General features: G+C 35.1%; 1 protein-coding gene across 2 annotated transcripts in view; it reads left to right on the forward strand.

Annotated features, from left to right (window-relative positions):
- Positions 1-23824, forward strand: part of LOC101899996 (muscle calcium channel subunit alpha-1) — a 1479766-nt gene that overhangs the window by 801378 nt on the left and 654564 nt on the right. For both annotated transcript variants that reach the window (XM_059124867.1, XM_059124866.1), the window contains exon 16: positions 3895-4002. In XM_059124867.1, the coding sequence (XP_058980850.1) occupies positions 3895-4002 (108 nt within the window). The remainder of the gene's footprint in view (positions 1-3894; positions 4003-23824) is intronic.

Here is a 23824-nt window from a genome sequence, read left to right on the forward strand (position 1 = left end):
CAATTGGAGCGAACGACGAATTTCGCCCTACGCGGCGACAAAATGAGCCGCGAAAATTCGTCGTATGGAACACAATACCGACGAAATTATAAAACAGCTGACGAAGTTGTTTACTTTTTGCTCATTTGTTGACTACAATGAATTATACAAGAACACATAATTCTTTACGTTCTCTATTATAATTTCACTTATGTCCATCTTCTCTATTATAAATTCACTGATATCCATCTTCACTCAGGCGCAAGTACACAAATAAATAAACAAATTAATTATGTTTTTTTTTATACGAGTAACAGATAGTAGAGTGACCATAACAAATTTTAAAGTAAAAAGTAACTTTATTTACTAAAACACATACAATTCGTACAAGTATGGCCACCTTGTACTGTTTTGTTCGCCGGTCGCCGGCGTATGAAATAGAAATAAAGCTAATTGAGTTCGCGGCGACCGACGAAATTTTCGCCGGTGCCGTGATTGTGTGCACTTCCATATACACATATGTGTTTTATTTTTGACGACGAACATACGCCGCGAAAAAATTCGTCGTTCGCTCCAATTGTGTTCCTAGCATAAGCTAACCAAAAAATTATAGTTGCTTATTTATTTAAATAACACGTCTTATCACTGATTATCACAATGCACTTGAAGGGTGACTCAAAAATTCACAAAATTTCACAAAATCACTAACAAAACAATACAATTAACAATTGAATTTTAAATAAAACTTTAGTCACTATTGACAATGTTAAAAACACTTCTAAACACAACACATTTTTCTGCGAAATTATTCCAAATTGGGTATTGAGCAATTGTAGTAGTTTCCAAATGGGGTGATATATTATTGTTTAGATCGCAGATATTCGATATCTGCAGATATTTGGTATTCTAAGGATTCTTATCAAATTTGTTTCAAACTCGTTGATTGTTTTACTCACATTTTCCACGGAATTGTTCCAAATTCGGTATTGAGTGTTTGTAACAATTTCTACCTCCGGTGGTGGATCATTGTCTGTACAGTTTAGCCTGCAGATATCCGATATCTTCAGATATTTATTATTGTAAGGATTCTTTTCAGATTTGTTTCAAACTCATTGATTGTATTTCATAAAAGGTTCTACAAGCGTTGCCAAAACATTGCCCATATTGGTCTAAGGTTCCCATATAACGGTACCCATCAATATTCGGTATGTTCCACGTGTTCCACTGTGTTTTTAATTTGGTATGAAATACCTATATAGGTTCCATCAATCATTTTATAGCCTCCGCCTTGAAAGGAGAGTATATTAAATTTGTTACTCCGTTTGTAATACACTTACATATCCGTTGTGGACCCCATAGAGTAAGTTTTCATATTCATGATCTCCGTCTGTCTGTTGAAATCACTATTGAAATTTGGCATAATAGTTTGTATTATGCCTGCGATGGTTGATATTGAAAAAATAGGTAAATCGGTTAACTTTTTCCTGTGGCGCCCATATAACGATACGTCCAAATAATCGTTATTTTGCGAATTAAATCACATTTTCTAACACAATTGTTAAAAATTCAGTGTTTTTGGACGGAAAAAATGGAAGTGGACCCATATAGAATCCCGATCCTCAATTATTAAATTTTCGACCTTCGGACTTAATACGATTTTATTTGTTTTATCGCCTTTCACACAAATAATTTACAAACAGTGCTCACGACAAACAGCACAAAAGACGTGATATCCGGACACAGATTAAAAGACAAACACTTTAAATTAGAATTAATTTATAATTAAATTTTGGGAAATACTTTTTGGCAAATAAACCCATTATTATTTTTAAGACTCGAAGGACCATTATATAACTTCCAATACCCTCGAATGGGCTTGTTGTGGATCGAATTCTACTGAGTAGATACTGAAAAGTATTCTGGCGATACTTACGTTTGTTGTCGGCACAACAAAGAGAAATATTTTAAATTACTATTTAAAATTAAAATTACTCTGGCGGCCAAATGTATTTAATTGAAAATTCACAATTCTTGATTCTTTCTAAGCTTCAAGAGGAGGAATACCGCTATATTTGTGATGAAACCTCATCCATTCCTTATAATCGAGATCGGGTCCATATCAATATCGTCGTCAATATGCTTGGGCAAATTTCTAATATTAAGATTAATATTAAGAATGGGCTTGTTGTGGATCGAATTCTACTGAGTAGATACTGAAAAGTATTCTGGCGATACTAACGTTTGTTGTCGGCACAACAAAGAGAAATATTTTAAATTACTATTTAAAATTAAAATTACTCTGGCGGCCAAATGTATTTAATTGAAAATTCACAATTCTTGATTCTTTCTAAGCTTCAAGAGGAGGAATACCGCTATATTTGTGATGAAACCTCATCCATTCCTTATAATCGAGATCGGGTCCATATCAATATCGTCGTCAATATGGTTGGGCATATTTCTAATATTAAGATTAAATTTCTATTCACAAGGGATTGATCATCATTAAAATACGTAAAACCCACTTTCTTTAAAGATACAAATCAATTTGTGAAAACTTACTTTGGAAACTCTACCTAAGTATTAGATCTGAACTTTGAACACGCGTGTATAGCTGATTCGAAGTTTTACATCGTGTGTTTAATTTAGATTGAAAATTATTGTTTTGCAACGTTAACAATGGGTTAACATCTAATAATTTGAAATCAACAGATTTCAACCAGTGGCGAATGGCGCCAACGCCGACTTACTTCATGTTGGGATCGTTGTTTTGTGGTTAAACACTCTCTTCTTCTATCGCGTCGATACGAACGAAGGCTCTCCCCCGCTATTGTGCAAATTAAGGTAATATTGTTTACCAACTCCTTTTTTATTTATTATCAATAAAGCCTGGCTTATGCCTTATTTTATCTCTTAAAACTAACCCCACTATTGTGTTTTCATTTATTTTATTTTGTATTGGGGAATTGCAAACCCTTTCCCCGCATTGGCGCAAACATTGGTCACTTCGTACCGGATTACGAGCCCTTGGTAAAAAGAAGTTAATCGTTTCTTCTTTTTTCTATTTGTAAAGCAAACTTCATCATCACCATCAACAAAAATACAGTCCACAAAATATCGGAGGCTCCATTGTATGGGGACTATACCATATCGAGGATCTACATAGACACTTCACTCCAAGGGGGTAAGGTACTCACTTCTCTTTCTGTAGAATTTCAGACAATTCCATTAAAAATGTGTCTACACTTACTATACCAAAAGCTATATGCATATTTGTATGATTTTCGACAAAAGCAATATATCTTGAAGCGTGTTCGTCACTATTATCGTTTATAGGATTCATAGATAGAGCGGGTTTCCTAGATATTTAATGACAGATAATGGAAGCAATTTTGTGGGTTTATTAAAAAAATCCTCCAAATAAATTTCAGATAAATGTATTTTTAATAGCTTTGAGTGGAAGTTTATTGCATCTTGTGCTATACAAATATAAGGATTAAGGGCAACAGGATATATATATATATAACAGGATATATATATATATATATATATATATATATATATATATATATATATATATATATATATATATATATATATATATATATATATATATATATATATATATATATATATATATATATATATATATATATATATATATATATATATATATATATATATATATATATATATATATATATATATATATATATATATATATATATATTTATATATATATTTTAGAAGAAAAATGTCGCTACACCTCGATTTCACAACAAAATATTAATGATATTTAGTATAAACATCACATTCCTTCATATCATCATCACATCTCCCCATTCCACAAAAGTAACAATTTACTCTTTACAATTACTTGCAACTTAATTTTTCCTACTTAACGTTTATATTTTACAGCACGTTGTTCAGTGTGTTATTGTTGCCGTTAAAACCATAGGAAATATTGTCCTTGTAACTTGCCTTTTGCAGTTTATGTTTGCGGTAATTGGTGTTCAACTTTTTAAGGTAAGCTATACAAAACCACAGTGTGCCATTCATACCATGGAGGGTACTTTAAGTTTTTCATCCGCTTAAACTCCTCGAAATAAGACCCCGCAAAAAATATCCCTGCTTAACATTATAGCTTATTTAGATTAGTCATTTAAAATTTACTCGATTTCTCAACCCAAATTTTCAAATGCTGGCTGTTTAATAAAATGCCATAAAAATCTTTCCTGAAGTTTAGAAGTTTATTATACCCTCCACCATAGTATGGAGGGTATATTAAGTTTGTCATTCCGTTTGTAATACCTCGAATTATACATTTTAGACCCCACAAAGTATATATATTTTTGATCAGCATAAAATTCTATGTCGATTTATCAATGTCCGTCCGTGTGTCCGTCTATCCGTCTGTGGAAATCACTCTAGCTTCCGAACGAAATGAAGTAGGTTGATAAAATTTTACTCAAATGTCTACTATGTCTGCAGGACTTTTAGTATTGAAAATGGGCCACGTCTTCGTATAGCCCCCATATAACGGTACCTCCCGATATGCGGTATTTTGATGATTTTAGCGGCATTATTTACCGGAATTGTTTCCAGTTTCGCATTTGAAGTTCGTAATGAATACTACAGCCTATGACGTAAAATTGTCTGTGCAGGTCCACGTCTTCATGTAGCCCCATATAATGGTTCCCCCCGATATTCGGTATTTTTATGATTTTAGCGACATTATTTACCGGAATTGTTTCAAGTTTCGCATTTGAAGTTCATGAAGTTCGATATAACAGCCTATGACAGAAAATTGCCTGTGCATTATAAACAGTTTTTTTTTTTTCAAGTTTCGTTTTAATATTGTAATAGCTTGTGACAAAAGTTGCCTATGCAGGTCCACATCGTCGTATAGACTCTAATATACGGCTACATTAGGTATTTTCAAGATTTTTAAGGGATTTATTTTTTTTTAAGATTTGTTACATTTGTAGCAAATGGTGGATACCGAATATCGGGAGGTACTGTTATATGGGGGCTATGCGAAGACGTGGACCTGCACAGACAATTTTCTGTCTTAGGCTGTACTGTCCATTACGAACTTCAAATACCAAATTTGAAACAATTCTGGTGAATAATGTCGCTAAAATCATCAAAATACCGAATATCGGGAGGTACCGTTATATGGGGGCTATATGAAAACTTCGACCTACATGGTCCATTTACGAACTTAACATGCCTACTGGAAAAATAAACATGTGTGCCGTCTATCTCAATTCGTTCGAAAGATAGCGCGATTAAAATAGAGAGACAGACAGACGGACAACGCCAAATCGACTTAGAATTTTACGCTGATCAAGAATATACATACTTTGTTGGGTCTGACATGAGTATTTCGAGGAGTTACAAACGGAATGACAAAGTTAATATACCCTCCATAGTATGGTGGAGGGTATAAAAAAAATCTTACCCTATATGACATGAAATTTTTAAATTAAAAGTAGAAAGCTGAATGTCTTACGTATATTTTTCCAATCTCACAAAAACAAATGCGGCAGATCAATCAAATACCAAAGCCACATGATGAGTCACATAGAAAATATTTTAAATTTAAGTTATAAAATAACAGAAACAAACCAAAAATTACAAACACATTAATAATATTTTTAAATAAAAACAAAAAGTAAAATTTATTTTTTGTTAAGTTTCTTCTGATAGATCACGGATCACTAAATAATGCCTTATAGCCTCTAGTTCATGGTTGCAGACATATATCTCCCTCCATATTTTGTATTATATAAATAGAAAGTGAAAAAAGTGGATCTGAAGTAAGAAGCATAAGCAACGATTGGAAGCAGTGCATTATCTTTGATGGTGGCCCCATATAAAAGAAATGTATGCATTGATGGAGTCATGGGATGCCAGTCCTATAATTCCACATACAGTTGCGCATTGCTGAAGGCATATTCTTTGAATTTTGTTGTATTTATTTTGTGTCCACTTGAAGATTTTAAATCTATGTATTTATTCGTGGCTAATGCCTGTTGTGTCCGCCGCTAATCTCCTACTCGTATGGCCATCATTGGTATTACCAAAACTGTCTTTAGGCATGTCCACCCACAGCCCGGTTTCCACGCGGAATCTTTCTTGGATTTCTTTTTTCCTTTTTTCTTCTAATGCTATCTCGTCCTGTGTCCTTTTCTTTCAATATTTCTTCACGGCAATTTATATGCCAAATGCAGAAAGCTTTCAAAAATACGTATTTTTGCGTGCAATACCGAAATTCCAAATTTAAGAGCATTGGGACTTTTCTCGTTTTTTTTTTTTAAATCTTTGGAAATTGCGCCACATATATAGCATCGGCTAGTTGGGGTCGTGTTGGTTGCACACTTGCCATCAATTATGATCATGTTTAAAATGTGATTATAAGCTAATTTTTTTCCATCAATATTTACTTTTGTAGGAGTGAAGTTCTTAATTTCATTTTGCACATAACTTATTTCCTCTTTTGTTACATCTGTAGTTTCTTTCACATACCGAAATCTGATGGGGCGGCAAAATCGTTGAGATGATGGTGTTGAGTTTTGCCACAACACTTTATTGCTTTAAATAATCGTTAATGAATTTTTTTCAATTTCGTGAGGGCTTGATAACAATTCTTCCAGGTAGATTGATAACCGTTAAATGGTATGATCGTCGTCTTTGGTGGATAGCACTCTTGTTTTGATTTTAACAAAGGGTAGAAACAAGGATATTGCTTCGGGTCAGTTGCCCTTATTATTTTATATTGTCGTCTTGTTAGATCAGCTTCTACGAACATTTTGAGTGCTTGGAAGGGGGTCAAAGGAGCAATTGATTCATTGGTCTTGGAATAAGCATTTCTATATTTACTAGCCTTAGTTGGTGAACTTCCTCTTTCTTTGAGCAATTTTGAGACATTTCTTTGTCTTGTGCAGCATGAAAAATCATTCACCATCAATATTTGATTGAATTTCCTCAGTTTTTCTTCTCTTGCTTCGTTAACTGGAATCCGAAAATGATTTGCTCGGACGACCTGGTTGATTAACGAATGCACTGGTATGTCAAAAGTGCCTAAGTTCATAAAAACTTCTTCAACTTTATGCGCTTTTAGCCATCTCAGTTTAAATTCGCGTTTGATGTGCGAAAATTTATTCTTGAGATTCTTGTTTCTCTCCACAATGTCTTCGCAAGACAATAGCAACTGGTTCTCTGAAAACTTCAATTTCTTATCCAAACTTTGTAAATTTTGTTGTTGCATTTGCTCAAGTAGACATTTACGGGTCACTATTTTCACCCCCGACGAACTAGGCACGTCCATAGCTAAAAAAAACATAAAATAGGATTTTTTCAATTTTTTTTAACAAAATACTTTGAAGTGCTTTATTTAATGGATCTGCTAGATTTTGCGGCTACTTTTTTTTAATAGAGAAGCTAAATGTGTAACGTATTCAATAAACAAAAATATACTATCCGGACGAAACCGGGAACATAACAAAATTGCTTTTGAAATTAAAAAAAAGATTTTTTCTACGAAAAGGAGGGTATGTTCAACTACTGAAAAATAAAATGAAAGTTACAAATAAAATATAAAACTTTTATTTATTTAATAAAAGTTTACATGAGCAGGAATCACTATCACTTCACCACACAACTTAATATAAAAACAAGTAAAAGAACATTAAGTTCGGCCGGGCCAAACTTTTAATACCCTCCACCTTAGGGTAAAGGAAACATTAGAAAAAATATCGAATATAGGGATATACCGTTATATGGGGGCTATGCCAAATCATGGACCCATACATGCAATGTTTAGCCACCGGAGCTAGAACCCATTATGACCTACAAATACAAATTTTCAGACAAATACGTGAAAAAATGTGGCAAAAATCATCAAATTACCGAATATCGGGAGGTACCGTTATATGGGGGCTATACCAAACCGTGGACCTATAATTACAATGACTCGCCACACGAACTGGGACCCATTATGATCTACAACTACCAAATTTTCAGAGAAATTCGTAAAAAATGTGTCAAAAATCATAAAAATACGGAATATTGGGAGGTACCGTTATATGAGGACTATACCAAAACGTGGACCTATACATACAATGTTTCGCCACACGAACTAGGACCCATTATGACTCACAAATACCAATTTTTAAAAAAATCAGTGAAAAAATGTGGCAAAAACCATCAAAATACCGAATATCGGGAGGTACCGTTATATGGGGGCTATACCAAATCATGGAACCATACATGCAATGTTTAGCCACCGGAGCTAGAACCCATTATGACCTACAAATACCAATTATCAGACAAATACGTGAAAAAAATGTGGCAAAAATCATCAAATTACCGAATATCGGGAGATACCGTTATATGGGGGCTATACCAAAGCGTGGACCTATAATTACAATGACTCGCCATACGAACTGGGACCCATTATGATCTACAATTACCAAATTTTCAGAGAAATTCAAAAAAAAAAATGTGTCAAAAATCATCAAAATACCTAATATTGGGAGGTACCGTTATATGGGGACTATACCAAAACGTGGACTATACATACAATGTTTCGCCACACGAACTAGGACCCATTATGACTCACAAATACCAACTTTTTAGACAAATCAGTGAAAAATGTGGCAAAAACCATCAAAATACCGAATATCGGGAGGTACCGTTATATGGGGGCTATACCAAATCATGGACCCATACATGCAATGTTTCGCCACCGGAGCTGAAAACCATTATGACCAACAAATACCAATTTTTAGACAAGTCCCATTATGACTCACAAATACCAACTTTTTAGACAAATCAGTGAAAAAATGTAGCAAAAACCATCAAAATACCGAATATCGGGAGATACCGTTATATGGGGGCTATACCAAATCATGGACCCATACATGCAATGTTTCGCCACCGGAGCTGGAAACCATTATGACCAACAAATACCAATTTTTAGACAAATCCCATTATGACTCACAAATACCAACTTTTTAGACAAATCCGTGAAAAAATTTGGCAAAAATAATTAAAATACCGAATATTGGGAGGTACCTTTATATGAGGGCTATACCAAAACGTGGACCTATACATGCAATGTTTTGCCACACGTACAGGGACCCATTATGACCTACAAATACCAATTTTCAGACAAATCCGTAAAAAAATGTGGCATAAATCATCAAAATAACGAATATCGGGAGGTACCGTTATATGGGGACTATACCAGAACGTGGACCGATATATCTCATTTTCAATACCAACCATCCTAGACACAATACCAATTGCTCTGCTAAATTTTGGCGCTCTACGTCAAATAAAAATGGGCTGTATCGTGATTTCAACAGACAGACAGACAGACGGACAGACAGACGGACATCGTTAAATCGACTTAGAATTTTATGCTGATTATGAATATATATACTTTATGGGGTCTACGACGAATATTTAAGGATGTTACAAACGGAATTACAAAGTTAATATGCCCTCCTTTCCAAGGTGGAGGGTATAAAAATATATGCGTATTGCGAAATTTGATATAAATTGGGGCGCCCAAAAAGAAGTGCGTATCAAATCAAGATCAAATTGCGACTAACTGCACGAAAGCGGTGGCATGTGGTTTAAAAAAAAAGTTGGGGGTAATTCTCCGAAGTGTTTACTATTCGTAGAATTCAATATTTCTTTCCTACCGAGCATTTTTAATTTTGGACTTTTGGCCGCCTATTAACTCCATATCTACCTACGTGCGTTGTTTTTGTACGGTATTTTCGTTATATATTGATATACCGTTCCGTACACAAGCTTCCCAACAATTTTCGCCAAAGATATATTTAATCCAATAATTTTAATTATGTCTTAAAAGGAACTATAAAAACAACTAAAAAGCAGTAAGCTCGACCGGGCTGAAATTTGAATACCCTCCACGATTTTGAAGAAATTTGCAAAAATAATCCGTTGAAAAATGTACCGGGAGTTTCCGTTATTGGAACCTATGCAAAGGCATGTATCCGTATATGTAATTTTCGGTCATAGACTGCAGTACACATTAGGAACATCGAATTGCAATTTTGAATTTATTTCGGAGAAATGTGTGACACAAATCATCACTACCGAATGTTTGGAGCTACAGTTATATAGGGACTAAATTAAAATTTAGACATACATTGACAGATCTATGTAAGGATGTTTCTAACATAACGTAATCATATGTTACCAATTTGCACCAAATTTAAATTTGTCACTAAAGTAGTCGGAACCCCCATAAATCTGTTGGTACAGTTATATGGGTGCTATATCAAAAGGTTGAACTATATAGCCAATTTTCAATATCAAAAGTCCTGCAGAACAAATACACATTTGAGTAAAATTTTATTAACCTACTTCATTTCTTTCGGAAGCTACAGAGATTTCCACAGACGGACTGACGGACGGACCTCGCAAAATCGACATAGAATTTTATGCTGATCAAGAATATACTTTGTGAGGTCTCAAACGTATATTTCTCCATACTATTTGACGTTTGGCCCCTAATCAGTTCTGTTTTGACATTTTTGTAGTTAACATATGCAAAATGCAAGTAAATAAACAAAGTTACGGTACACTGCTCCAGAACGCGGAATATTGGAGATTATTTATTTGACCAATAATCGGTCGGAAATACAAATACTTTGTGGGTCTAAAATGTATATTTCTCCATACTATTTTACATTTGGCCCCTAATGTCAGCTCTGTTTTGACATTTTTGTAGTAAACACATGCAAAATGAAAGTTAATAAACAAAGTTACGGTACACTGCTCCAGAACGCCGAATATTGCGGACTACTTATTTTACCAATAATCGGTCGGTGACTTTCATCAAAAATAATCATGAGTGATGAGGCCCATTTTCATCTCAGCAAAATGTACGCTTCTGGGGCACTAACACTCCGCGTGTAACCCATGAAGAGGCTTTACTCCCACTCAAAGTCACTGTATGATGTGCTGTTTTCGTTGGAGGAGTTATCGGACCTTTTTTTCGAAGGCGTCGCGGGAAAAACGGTTACTGTGAATGGTGAGCGCTACAAAGCAATGATCAACGACTTCTTTTTGTCTTGATGAGTTGGGATCAAAAAACATGTGGTTCGAACAGGACGGTGCAATGGATGCATTCAACGTACCACAATTAATACGCTGTAGAATACATTTCCAGGTGCCTCATTTTTCGTGCCTGGCCAGCAATATCGCCTTTATTTTTAAGACAATTTATTGTCACAGACTGTAGTTCCCATAACGAACTTCAAATACCGAATATCGGGAGATACCGTTATATGGAGGCTATATGAAAAAGTGAATCTACATGGTCCGTTTTGTAAGCATAACTACTGGAAAAATAAACATGCGTGCAAAATTTTAGCCTTCTATGTCAATTCGTTCGAATGATAGCGTGATTACAAAAGACAGACAGACGGACATCGACTTAGAATTTTACGCTGATCAAGAATATATATATAACTTAAAACAAGCAGCACCAACAAGTAAAGGAACTTGAGCAGCAACAACAACAATAACAACAACATTCAACGATCAACATTAATAATAATTAATAATTTTAATAACTAATACTTAAGAAACAACAACAATTAATATTACTCTAATAATTTTAGTGAAACGCTTAATACTTAATAAATAATAATTAAATAAAGATAATCAAGAAGTTAAAACAAATAACTGGCGCCCAACGATCAATAGAATCCATGTAAGTAGAGTAATCATTCCTCAAGAGAAAAAAAAACTTAAAACAAGTTAAAAAGCAGTAAGTTTGGCCGGGCCGAACTTTTAATACCCTCCACCATTTGCAACGAATTTGGAAATTTTTAAAAAATAAAATCCTTAAAAAATTCTTTTAAAATTTTAAAAATACCGAATATAGCCGTTATATTGGGGTCTATACGACGTGGACATACATAGGCATTGTTTGTCATAAGCCATTACCATATTCAAATTCGAAACTTGAAATAAACAGTGAATAATGTAGCTAAAATCATCAAAATATATAGGGAGGTGCCGTTATATCGGAGCTGTGCGAAGACCTGGACCAGCATAGACAATTTTTTGTAACAGGCTGTAGCATCCATTACGAACTTCAAATACCACATCTCAAACAATTTCGGTGGGTATTGTACCTAAAATCGTCAAAATACCGAATATAGGGAGGCACTGATATATGGGGCCTATACGAAGACCTGGACCCGCACAGACAAGTTTCTGTCACAGACTGTAGTTCCCATAACGAACTTCAAATACCAATTTTGAAACAATTCCGGTGAATACTGATGCTAAAATCATCAAAATGCCGAATATAGGGAGGTACCGTTATATGGGGGCTATATGAAGACGTGGACCTGCACAGAAAATTTTCTGTCTTAGGATGTAGTATCCATTTTGAACTTCAAATACCAAATTTGAAACAATTCCCGTGAATAATGTCGCTAAAATCATCAAAATACCGAATATCGGGAGGTACCGTTATGTGGGGGCTATACGAAGACGTGGACACGCACAAACAATTTTCCGTCTTATGGTGTAGTATCCATTTTGAACTTCAAATGCCAAATTTGAAACAATTCCCGTGAATAATGTCGCTGAAATCATCAAAATACCGAATATAGGGAGGTACCGTTATATGGGGGCTATATGAAAACATGGACCTACATGGCCCATTTACGAACTTAACCTGCCTACTGGAAAAATAAACATGTGTGCAAAATTTTATCCATCTATCTCAATTCATTCGAAAGATTACAACAGACAGACGGACAGACAGACAGACGGACATCGCTAAATCGACTTAGAATTTTACGCTGATCAAGAATATATATATATACTTTGTTGAGTCTGATATGAGTATTTCGAGGAGTTACAAACGGAATGACAAAGTTAATATATCCTCCATAGTATGGTGGAGGGTATAAAAAGTGACCGAATTATGAACGCCGAACAATTCAAACAAATTGTGGATGCTGCTGTAAGTGCAGCACTCCAAGGGCAGCGTGCCATTATAGACTCAGAAAATGAAGCGTTAAAAGATCAAATTAGTGAACTGACGAGGAAAATATGTGTTATGCAAACTCCGTCGTCATCCGTAGAGACGTACGAAGAAATTAAAATCACCAGCTCGATCGGTACGGATAACCTCGATGCTGTGAAATCTCTTCCAGAGTTTAATGAAACAAGGGAAAAGTACGTATCATGGCGGGCCGCAGCAAAAGCTGCACATAAGATTCATGAAAATACCGTGGGGACGGCAAGGTATTATCAGGCTGTTCTGATAATAAGAAATAAAATTGTTGGCAATGCTAATGACGTCTTAGCATCATTCAACACAGTCTTAAATTTTAAAGCAATAATTGCACGCCTTGATTTTACTTACGCTGATAAAAGACCCATATACTTAGTCGAACAGGAACTGTCCACATTAAGACAGGGGGAATTGTCAATTTCAGAACTTTATAGTGAAGTAGAAAAAAGAGTGGCTATGTTAGTGAATAAAACTACAATGACATACGGGAAAATACGCAACTGACTATTAACCTTAATACAAAATACAGACAAGATGGTCTGCGCATTTTTATTTCAGGATTAAAAAAACCACTTTGTGACATTCTGTTTTCGTCTCGTCCCGAGGACATGGCAAGAAGTTGAGGCAAATCATCAACGATATGTCTTTGCAAATAGCTTCGCCAAGAGAAATTAGATGAAGGATAGCAAGAGTCAACCGTATAGACTTTCTTCGAAAACTCAAGGTACAGTGAATAATCAGCAAAAATCAGAACCCATGGATATAGATCTATCTTCATCAACATTTAGATACAGCCAACGTTCAAACTCTCAAGCTCCTTACGTGACACCGAAACCTGATAGTTCTAACAAGGTGTTATACGGAGGCGATGAGTCAAGAAACATTAATAATTTACCACCAAAAGCTGAAAAACGTTATCTAGATTCTGGTAGATTTTCTAATGGCAATGTTCAAAAATGGCTGAGATTGAACCATATTGAAGAAACTCGTTCCAATAATGAAACTTGCGATAGAAATAATGAAGTATTCGCAGATGAGAATAGGCAACTAGACGAGGACACTTATGAGGTGTTGGCATGTGAGGCTGACGAAGACATCGAAGAGCTTAATTTTTTAGGCAAGGGTCCCTGCTTCCTTGGATCCCAAGGGTGATTGTAGGCAAAACAAGAAAAACCATTTTGGTAAAATCAATTCATAATACAAACAGAATTAAGGAGAAGGTCCGAACAAACATATTTGGAATATTTACTGATTTTTTTTGTTCTTCCTATTTTGGAGACGTTTGATGGGATAATCGGACTCGACATTTTAAAAACTTTGAACGCATCAATAGACCTGGGAAAATCGAAAATTTTTTATGCAAATAACGTCGAACCACTTTACTATGATTCCTGTAAAGATGTTAATTATTTAGAACTAAATTCTTTAGCAGTTCCATTAGGTATTAGAGGAAAATTTAATGATATGATTCAAAGAAATATTAAAGCATTTGCGGATCCTGACGAAGCACTTGCTTATAATACTAATGTAATTGCTAATATTAGAACTACTGACGAAGAGCCGGTTTACTCGAGGCTTTACCCCTACCCATTGGGTGTAAGTGATTTTGTCAAAAACGAAGTTGAGAATTTACTAGCCAACGGTATTATTAGACCGTCACGATCTCCTTACAACAACCCAATATGGGTGGTTGATAAAAAAGGAGTAGACGAATTTGGTTGCCCAAACAAACGTCTGGTTATTGACTTCCGTAAACTAAATGACAAAACCATTAGCGACAAATATCCTATACCAGACATAACAGAGATTTTGTCTAATTTAGGTGGGGCCAAGTATTTTACAACCCTAGACCTAAAATCCGGTTTCCATCAAATAGAGCTAGCTGAGCGGGACAGAGAAAAAACAGCATTCTCCGTGAGAAATGGAAAATACGAGTTTTGTCGTTTGCCATTTGGCTTAAAAAACGCACCTAGTATTTTTCAGCGTGCCATTGATGATGTTCTACGAGAACATATCGGGAAGTGTTGTTTCGCCTATATTGATGATGTAATTATCTTCTCGACGTCCGAGGAAAATCATATTCGGGATGTGGAATCAGTTCTAAAAAGTCTTTTAGAGGCAAATATGAAAGTTTCAGCGGAAAAATCGAAAATTTTCAGACAAGAAACAGAATATCTCGGATTTATGGTAACAACAAATGGCATAACAACCTGTGCTGATAAAGTAAATGCTATGAAAAATTTTCCACAACCCACAACGCTACGTGGGGTTCGTTCTTTTTTAGGTTTAGCAGGGTACTACAAGACCTTTAAGTAGTATTCTAAGAGGAGAATTTGGCAATGTCTCTGCGTCTCAGTCAAAGAAAATTAAAATTACTCTGAACGATGAACAAATCCATGCATTTAATGCATTAAAAAATATTTTGATATCGGAAGATGTGTTATTAAACTATCCTGATTTCAAAAAACCATTTGACTTGACAACTGATGCTTCTTCGCACGCTATCGTAGCTGTTTTATCCCAGGGTAGAAGACCGATTACAATGATATCGCGGACACTGTCAGATGCCGAAGAGAATTATGCTACAAACGAACGTGAACTTCTTGCAATAGTTTGGGCTTTAAAAACTCTCCGGAACTACTTGTATGGCGTTCGAGACATTCGTGTTTTTACCGATCACAAACCTTTAACATTTGCTGTATTCGATAAAAATCCTAACAATAGGATTAGGCATTTGAAGGCTTTCGTGGATGAATGCAATGCCAAGGTCTTTTATAAGCCAGGCAAAGATAATGTTGTAGCAGACGCTCTTTCCAGGCAGCAAATTAACAACTTGAGCGACAATTCCAGTGTTATAACCGAAGCGACAGTTCACAGTGAAGCTTCATTTACAAACACAATATTATCGGTAGACAAATTGTTTTCGGAATCAAATCATAATTGAGGAAGGAACTGTAAAAGGTGTGAAATGTTATATCATGTTTGGGAAGAAAACTCGATATTTTATTACTTTTGAAAATGACAGAGACTTATTTGAGATGTTGCAACAAGTCGTGAAGCCAGATGTTGTAAACGCAATTCATTCATCTACCAACGTTGGCAAGAATTCAACATAAGTTAATTCAGCTTTTTCCAGGTATTAAATTCAGACATTCGAAATCATTTGTCACCGATATCACGAACCTGAATGATCAAAAAGAAATCATTGCGGCAGAACACAACAGAGCACACAGAGCTGCGCAGGAAAATATTAAACATATTTTATAGGATTATTTTTTTCCAAAAATGGGTAAAAAAGCCAAAGAATTCGTAACAAACTGCCGAATTTGTTTGCAATCAAAATATAATCGACAACCTCAGATATCAGATAGCTCAAACTCCCATCCCAACAAAGTGTGGAGAAATCCTCCACATTGACATTTATTCCACGGATTCTAAACACTTTCTCACATGCATTGACAAGATCTCTAAACTTGCTGTAGTTCAGCCACTAAGATCGAGAACTATAGTAGACGTACAGCCTCTACTCCTCCAGATTCTAAATTTGTATTCTAATACAACGACTATTTACTGTGATAACGAAAAGGCATTCAATTCAAACACAATAAAGTCGATGTTGAAGAATATGTTCAACATTGAAATTGTAAATGCGCCTCCATTACATAGTACTTCTAACGGACAGGTGGAACGTTTCCATAGCACCCTTACCGAAATCGCTCGCAGGCTGAAACTTGAGAGATTATTAGATGATACGGAAGAAGTTATACTCATGGCTACAATAGAGTATAACAGATCCGTACATTCAGTGATTGGGAAAAAACCTATTGAAGTATTTCGTACAAACGATTTCGACGGAGAAGTTGTAAATCGGCTTCAAAGTGCTCAGCAGAAAGATCTGACACTACATAATGCAAGCCGAAGAACTCAGATATATGAATCAGGAGATAAAGTTTTGGTTAAGACCAACAAAAGATTGGGCAATAAACTTACTCCTTTATATGTCGAAAAAGATGTTCAACAAGATCTAGGAACTACTCTATTAATAGGAGGGAGGAGGGTCCATAAGGACAATATAAGAACCTAAACTGAGTTAATTATTTTTTTTCTTTTTTCTTATTTTTTCTTATCTTAGGTTGACTTTCGGATTAATAAGCCTTTTGGCACTCTCAACCGCCGAGATTCTGTACTATAATAATGCGAATTATATTCCAATTTATGATGGAAATTTAATAGTTTTTCAAGAATACGAATACCTTAAGCACATTACGAATTTGACACTATATTCGAACATGAAGGATGAGGCGGCCCATGCATGCAATTTATTCCCGGAGTCGCATATGAAAAAAATTATAAAAGCAGATTTGGAAGAAATTGACAGACTATTGAATTTAGTAAATTTACACCATAGGTATAAAAGGGGATTAAATGCCCTAGGGACTGTTTTCAAATACATCACTGGAACCCCAGACCAGGATGATTTTGAGAAATTACAAGAAATTTCAGATCAACTTATAGACCAAAACAATAGACAGATTAACATTAACACGGCAGTGCAGCTACAAATAGATGAACTCTCTAAAAAACTTAATCAGATTTTGGCAATAGAAAAAAAGAAAAGAATTAATACGGGAAACTTGTTTGATTTATTACTATCGAGAAATAGAGCCATTATTTCTGATCTTAATGGCATAATTCTGTCACTCACTTTAGCAAAAATCGGTCTTATTAATCCGGCCAATTTGGATGCCCAAGAAATAAAACTTATTGAGACGAATGATTACTCTACCGCGGATATTTTAAGAGTATCTAATATTAAAGTTATTCAAGTAGATAACGTAATTTTCTTTTTAATTAAATATCCTAAGCATAAGTCAAACTTATCATCTTCCCTGTAGCTCATAATAACAAGATTCTTCACCTTGAAGAATCAACAATTGCCGTCTGCAAAAATTTTACAATAGCCGTTAAAAATTGTACTGCAACCATCCCCACATTTTGTCTACCTTCATTGGCATCGTCATGTGCTTTGCAACTAGTGTCGGGAAAAAGAGCTATGTGTCGCACTAAATTTAACAACATACCACCCATAGTCGAAATTGATGATGGCGTTGTTGTGGTCAACGACCAAACAGTAAAAATTGAGGAAAAGGGTTACCCACCGCTGATTTTTAGCGGAACATACTTGTTATTGTTTGAGGAAGAAGTCAAAGTCAATGGAACAATTTATAAGAATGGAAATGGCTCAGTGTCCTTAACACCAGGAATACCTAGGTCGGCTGTCGTCAACCTGACGGAGGATATAGAGGTGCTAAATATCCCTTATCTGCACCATTCGAACCTAGAAAATTTGCAGCATATTCAAAATCTTCAGCGCAAAGTTGCTGAAAACCACTATGTAAGTTTAACCTTGGTCATCTCTCTTTGTGGAGTCTTTTCTACATTTTTTGTGGTTAAACGAATTCTAAAAAAACGAAAATTAGCTGCCTTCAATAAATCTCTGCAAGCAGTAGTATCTCAAACAGCCACTGTATCCGGGGACGGCTCCAACTAAGGAGGGGAAGAGTTACCGAATTAAACATTTGTCGCTGAGAAATGCTTGGTTAGCATTTTCCCACAATAAATGACTGTAAGTGCATCGTCGACACATTTTGAAAAAGCACCATCATGAAATGAAAGACAAAACTAAAACTCGACAGTCTTCCATCGAAACTCAAACTTAAAACAAGCAGCACCAACAAGTAAAGGAACTTGAGCAGCAACAACAACAATAACAACAACATTCAACAATCAACATTAATAATAATTAATAATTTTAATAACTAATACCTAAGAAGCAACAACAATTAAAATTACTCTAATAATTTTAGTGAAACGCTTAATACTTAATAAATAATAATTAAATAAGGATAATCAAGAAGTTAAAACAAATAACTTTTACACACCTTATATATATTTCGCTATTTGTATCATATATATTTATTATTGGAATCTACGTAACTTTGACCTTTTCGTCAATTTGTGATTTCGCCAGGATTAAAAATATTCGCGGTTAATTGGAAAATTTGAATTTTATTGAACACAAATGTTATTGTCTATTTCACCCTCTAAATATTACCCGATGACCATCAAAATTGGAAGACTTCTGCCCAGCCCTAAGCCCTAGCTCCGTGCTAACTTCCGCTTCGATTAGTCTATAATTGCGACCTGATCTATAATTGCAAGTGCAAAATCAGGAAATGTTTCAGTTTTTGGTCCATTTCAACCCCTAAATATTATGCGATCATCTCCAAAAACAATAGGGTTCTCCATTTTTAATTTCGTGAAGATCAGGCAATAATTGCGACCTGTAGAGTGATTACAAATTAACATGGACGGACCAACATACATAGCTAGATTGACTCAGTTCGGCGAGATAGGAAGACCCACATATTTCCTATGTGGGAAACTAATATCTCGAGCTGTTACATAATTTTTGGCCCAATCAAACAACACATAGTGTTGTAGGGTATAAAAACATTGAATCAGAGTTGATGAGTGTATAATAGATATTACATTTCATATTGGAAACTAATCAGATTTAATATATCCAGTTTCAATAAATATATATATGCAGGGTGAGATAAAAAACACAGCATCAAAGTTAAACGCTATAATTTTTACATTTTTATACCCTCCACCATAGTATGGAGGGTATATTAAGTTTGTCATTCCGTTTGTAACACCTCGAAATATACATTTTAGACCCCACAAACTATATATATTCTTGATCAGCATAAAATTCTGTGGAAATCACTCTAGCTTCCGAACTGAAGTAGGTTGATAAAATTTTACTCAAATGTGTACTATGTCTGCAGGACTTTTGGTATTGAAAATGGGCCATGTAGGTCCACGTCTTCGTATAGCCCCCATGTAACGGTACCCCCTGATATTCGGTATTTTGATCATTTTAGCGACATTATTTATGGGAATTGTTTCAGTTTTAGTATTTGAAGTTCGTAATGAATACTACAGCCTACGACGTAAAATTGTCTGTGCAGGTCCACGTCTTCATATAGCCCCCATATAACGGTACCCCCAGATATTCGGTATTTTGATGATTTTAGCGATATTATTTACCGGAATTGTTTAAAATTTTGCATTTGAAGTTCATGAAGTTCGATATTACAGCCTATGACAGAAAATTGCTTGTGCAAGTTATTTGTTTTAACTTCTTGATTATCTTTATTTAATTATTATTTATTAAGTATTAAGCGTTTCACTAAAATTATTAGAGTAATATTAATTGTTGTTGTTTCTTAAGTATTAGTTATTAAAATTATTAATTATTATTAATGTTGAATGTTGTTGTTATTGTTGTTGTTGCTGCTCAAGTTCCTTTACTTGTTGGTGCTGCTTGTTTTAAGTTTGAGTTTCGATGGAAGACTGTCGAGTTTTAGTTTTGTCTTTCATTTCATGATGGTGCTTTTTCAAAATGTGTCGACGATGCACTTACAGTCATTTATTGTGGGAAAATGCTAACCAAGCATTTCTCAGCGACGAATGTTTATTTCGGTAACTCTTCCCCTCCATAGTTGGAGCCGTCCCCGGATACAGTGGCTGTTTGAGATACTACTGCTTGCAGAGATTTATTGAAGGCAGCTAATTTTCGTTTTTTAGAATTCGTTTAACAACAAAAAATGTAGAAAAGACTCCACAAAGAGAGATGACCAAGGTTAAACTTACATAGTGGTTTTCAGCAACTTTGCGCTGAAGATTTTGAATATGCTGCAAATTTTCTAGGTTCGAATGGTGCAGATAAGGGATATTTAGCATCTCTATATCCTCCGTCAGGTTGACGACAGCCGACCTAGGTATTCCTGGTGTTAAGGACACTGAGCCATTTCCATTCTTATAAATTGTTCCATTGACTTTGACTTCTTCCTCAAACAATAACAAGTATGTTCCGCTAAAAATCAGCGGTGGGTCTCCCTTTTCCTCAATTTTTACTGTTTGGTCGTTGACCACAACAACGCCATCATCAATTTCGACTATGGGTGGTATGTTGTTAAATTTAGTGCGACACATAGCTCTTTTTCCCGACACTAGTTGCAAAGCACATGACGATGCCAATGAAGGTAGACAAAATGTGGGGATGGTTGCAGTACAATTTTTAACGGCTATTGTAAAATTTTTGCAGACGGCAATTGTTGATTCTTCAAGGTGAAGAATCTTGTTATTATGAGCTACAGGGAAGATGATAAGTTATCTACATGTTGACTTATGCTTAGGATATTTAATTAAAAAGAAAATTACGTTATCTACTTGAATAACTTTAATATTAGGTACTCTTAAAATATCCGCGGTAGAGTAATCATTCGTCTCAATAAGTTTTATTTCTTGGGCATCCAAAATGGCCGGATTAATAAGACCGATTTTTGCTAAAGTGAGTGACAGAATTATGCCATTAAGATCAGAAATAATGTATCTATTTCTCGATAGTAATAAATCAAACAAGTTTCCCGTATTAATTCTTTTCTTTTTTTTTTATTGCCAAAATCTGATTAAGTTTTTTTAGAGAGTTCATCTATTTGTAGCTGCACTGCCGTGTTAATGTTAATCTGTCTATTGTTTTGGTCTATAAGTTGATCTGAAATTTCTTGTAATTTCTCAAAATCATCATGGTCTGGGGTTCCAGTGATGTATTTGAAAACAGTCCCTAGGGCATTTAATCCCCTTTTATACCTATGGAGTAAATTTACTAAATTCAATAGTCTGTCAATTTCTTCCAAATCTGCTTTTATAATTTTTTTCATATGCGACTCCGGGAATAAATTGCATGCATGGGCCGCCTCATCCTTCATGTTCGAATATAGTGTCAAATTCGTAATGTGCTTAAGGTATCCGTATTCTTGAAAAACTATTAGATTTCCATCATAAATTGGAATATAATTCGCATTATTATAGTACAGAATCTCGGCGATTGAGAGGGTCAAAAGGCTTATAAATCCGTAAGTCAACCTAAGATAAGAAAAAATAAGGAAAAAAAAAATAATTAACTCAGTTTAGGTTCTTATATTGTCCATATGGACCCTCCTCCCTCCTATTAATAGAGTAGTTCCTAGATCTTGTTGAACATCTTTTTCGACATATAAAGGAGTAAGTATATTGCCCAATCTATTGTTGGTCTTAACCAAAACTTTATCTCCTGATTCATATATCTGAGTTCTTCGGCTTGCATTATGTAGTGTCAGATCTTTCTGCTGAGCACTTTGAAGCCGATTTACAACTTCTCCGTCGAAATCGTTTGTACGAAATACTTCAATAGGTTTTCTCCCAATCACTGAATGTACGGATCTGTTATACTCTATTGTAGCCATGAGTATAACTTCTTCCGTATCATCTAATAATCTCTCAAGTTTCAGACTGCGAGCGATTTCGGTAAGGGTGCTATGGAAACGTTCCACCTGTCCGTTAGAAGTACTATGTAATGGAGGCGCATTTACAATTTCAATGTTGAACATATTCTTCAACATCGACTTTATTGTGTTTGAATTGAATGCCTTTTCGTTGTCACAGTAAATAGTCGTTGTATTAGAATACAAATTTAGAATCTGGAGGAGTAGAGGCTGTACGTCTACTATAGTTCTCGATCTTAGTGGCTGAACTACAGCAAATTTAGAGAACTTGTCAATGCGTGTGAGAAAGTGTTTAGAATCCGTGGAATAAATGTCAATGTGGAGGATTTCTCCACAATTTGTTGGGATGGGAGTTTGAGCTATCTGATATTTGGTAGGTTGTCGATTATATTTTGATTGCAAACAAATTCGGCAGTTTGTTACGAATTCTTTGGCTTTTTTACCCATTTTTGGAAAAAAAATAATCCTCTAAAATATGTTTAACATTTTCCTGCGCAGCTCTGTGTGCTCTGTTGTGTTCTGCCGCAATGGTTTCTTTTTGATCATTCGGGTTCGTGATATCGGTGACAAATGATTTCGAATGTCTGAATTTAATACCTGGAAAAAGCTCAATTAACTTATGTTGAATTCTTGCCAACGTTGGTAGATGAATGAATTGCGTTTACAACATCTGGCTTCACGACTTGTTGCAACATCTCAAATAAGTCTCTGTCATTTTCAAAAGTAATAAAATATCGAGTTTTCTTCCCAAACATGATATAACATTTCACACCTTTTACAGTTCCTTCCTCAATTATGATTTGATTCCGAAAACAATTTACAGGTTTGTCTACCGATAATATTGTGTTTGTAAATGAAGCTTCACTGTGAACTGTCGCTTCGGTTATAACACTGGAATTGTCGCTCAAGTTGTTAATTTGCTGCCTGGAAAGAGCGTCTGCTACAACATTATCTTTGCCTGGCTTATAAAAGACCTTGGCATTGCATTCATCCACGAAAGCCTTCAAATGCCTAATCCTATTGTTAGGATTTTTATCGGATACAGCAAATGTTAAAGGTTTGTGATCGGTAAAAACACGAATGTCTCGAACGCCATACAAGTAGTTCCGGAGAGTTTTTAAAGCCCAAACTATTGCAAGAAGTTCACGTTCGTTTGTAGCATAATTCTCTTCGGCATCAGACAGTGTCCGCGATATCATTGTAATCGGTCTTCTACCCTGGGATAAAACAGCTCCGATAGCGTGCGAAGAAGCATCAGTTGTCAAGTCAAATGGTTTTTTGGAATCAGAATAGTTTAATAACACATCTTCCGATATCACAATATTTTTTAATGCATTAAATGCATGGATTTGTTCATCGTTCAGAGTAA

The sequence above is a fragment of the Musca domestica genome, unplaced genomic scaffold, assembly GCF_030504385.1.
Source record: "Musca domestica strain aabys unplaced genomic scaffold, Musca_domestica.polishedcontigs.V.1.1 30, whole genome shotgun sequence".
NCBI classification, from domain to species: Eukaryota; Metazoa; Arthropoda; class Insecta; order Diptera; family Muscidae; genus Musca; species Musca domestica.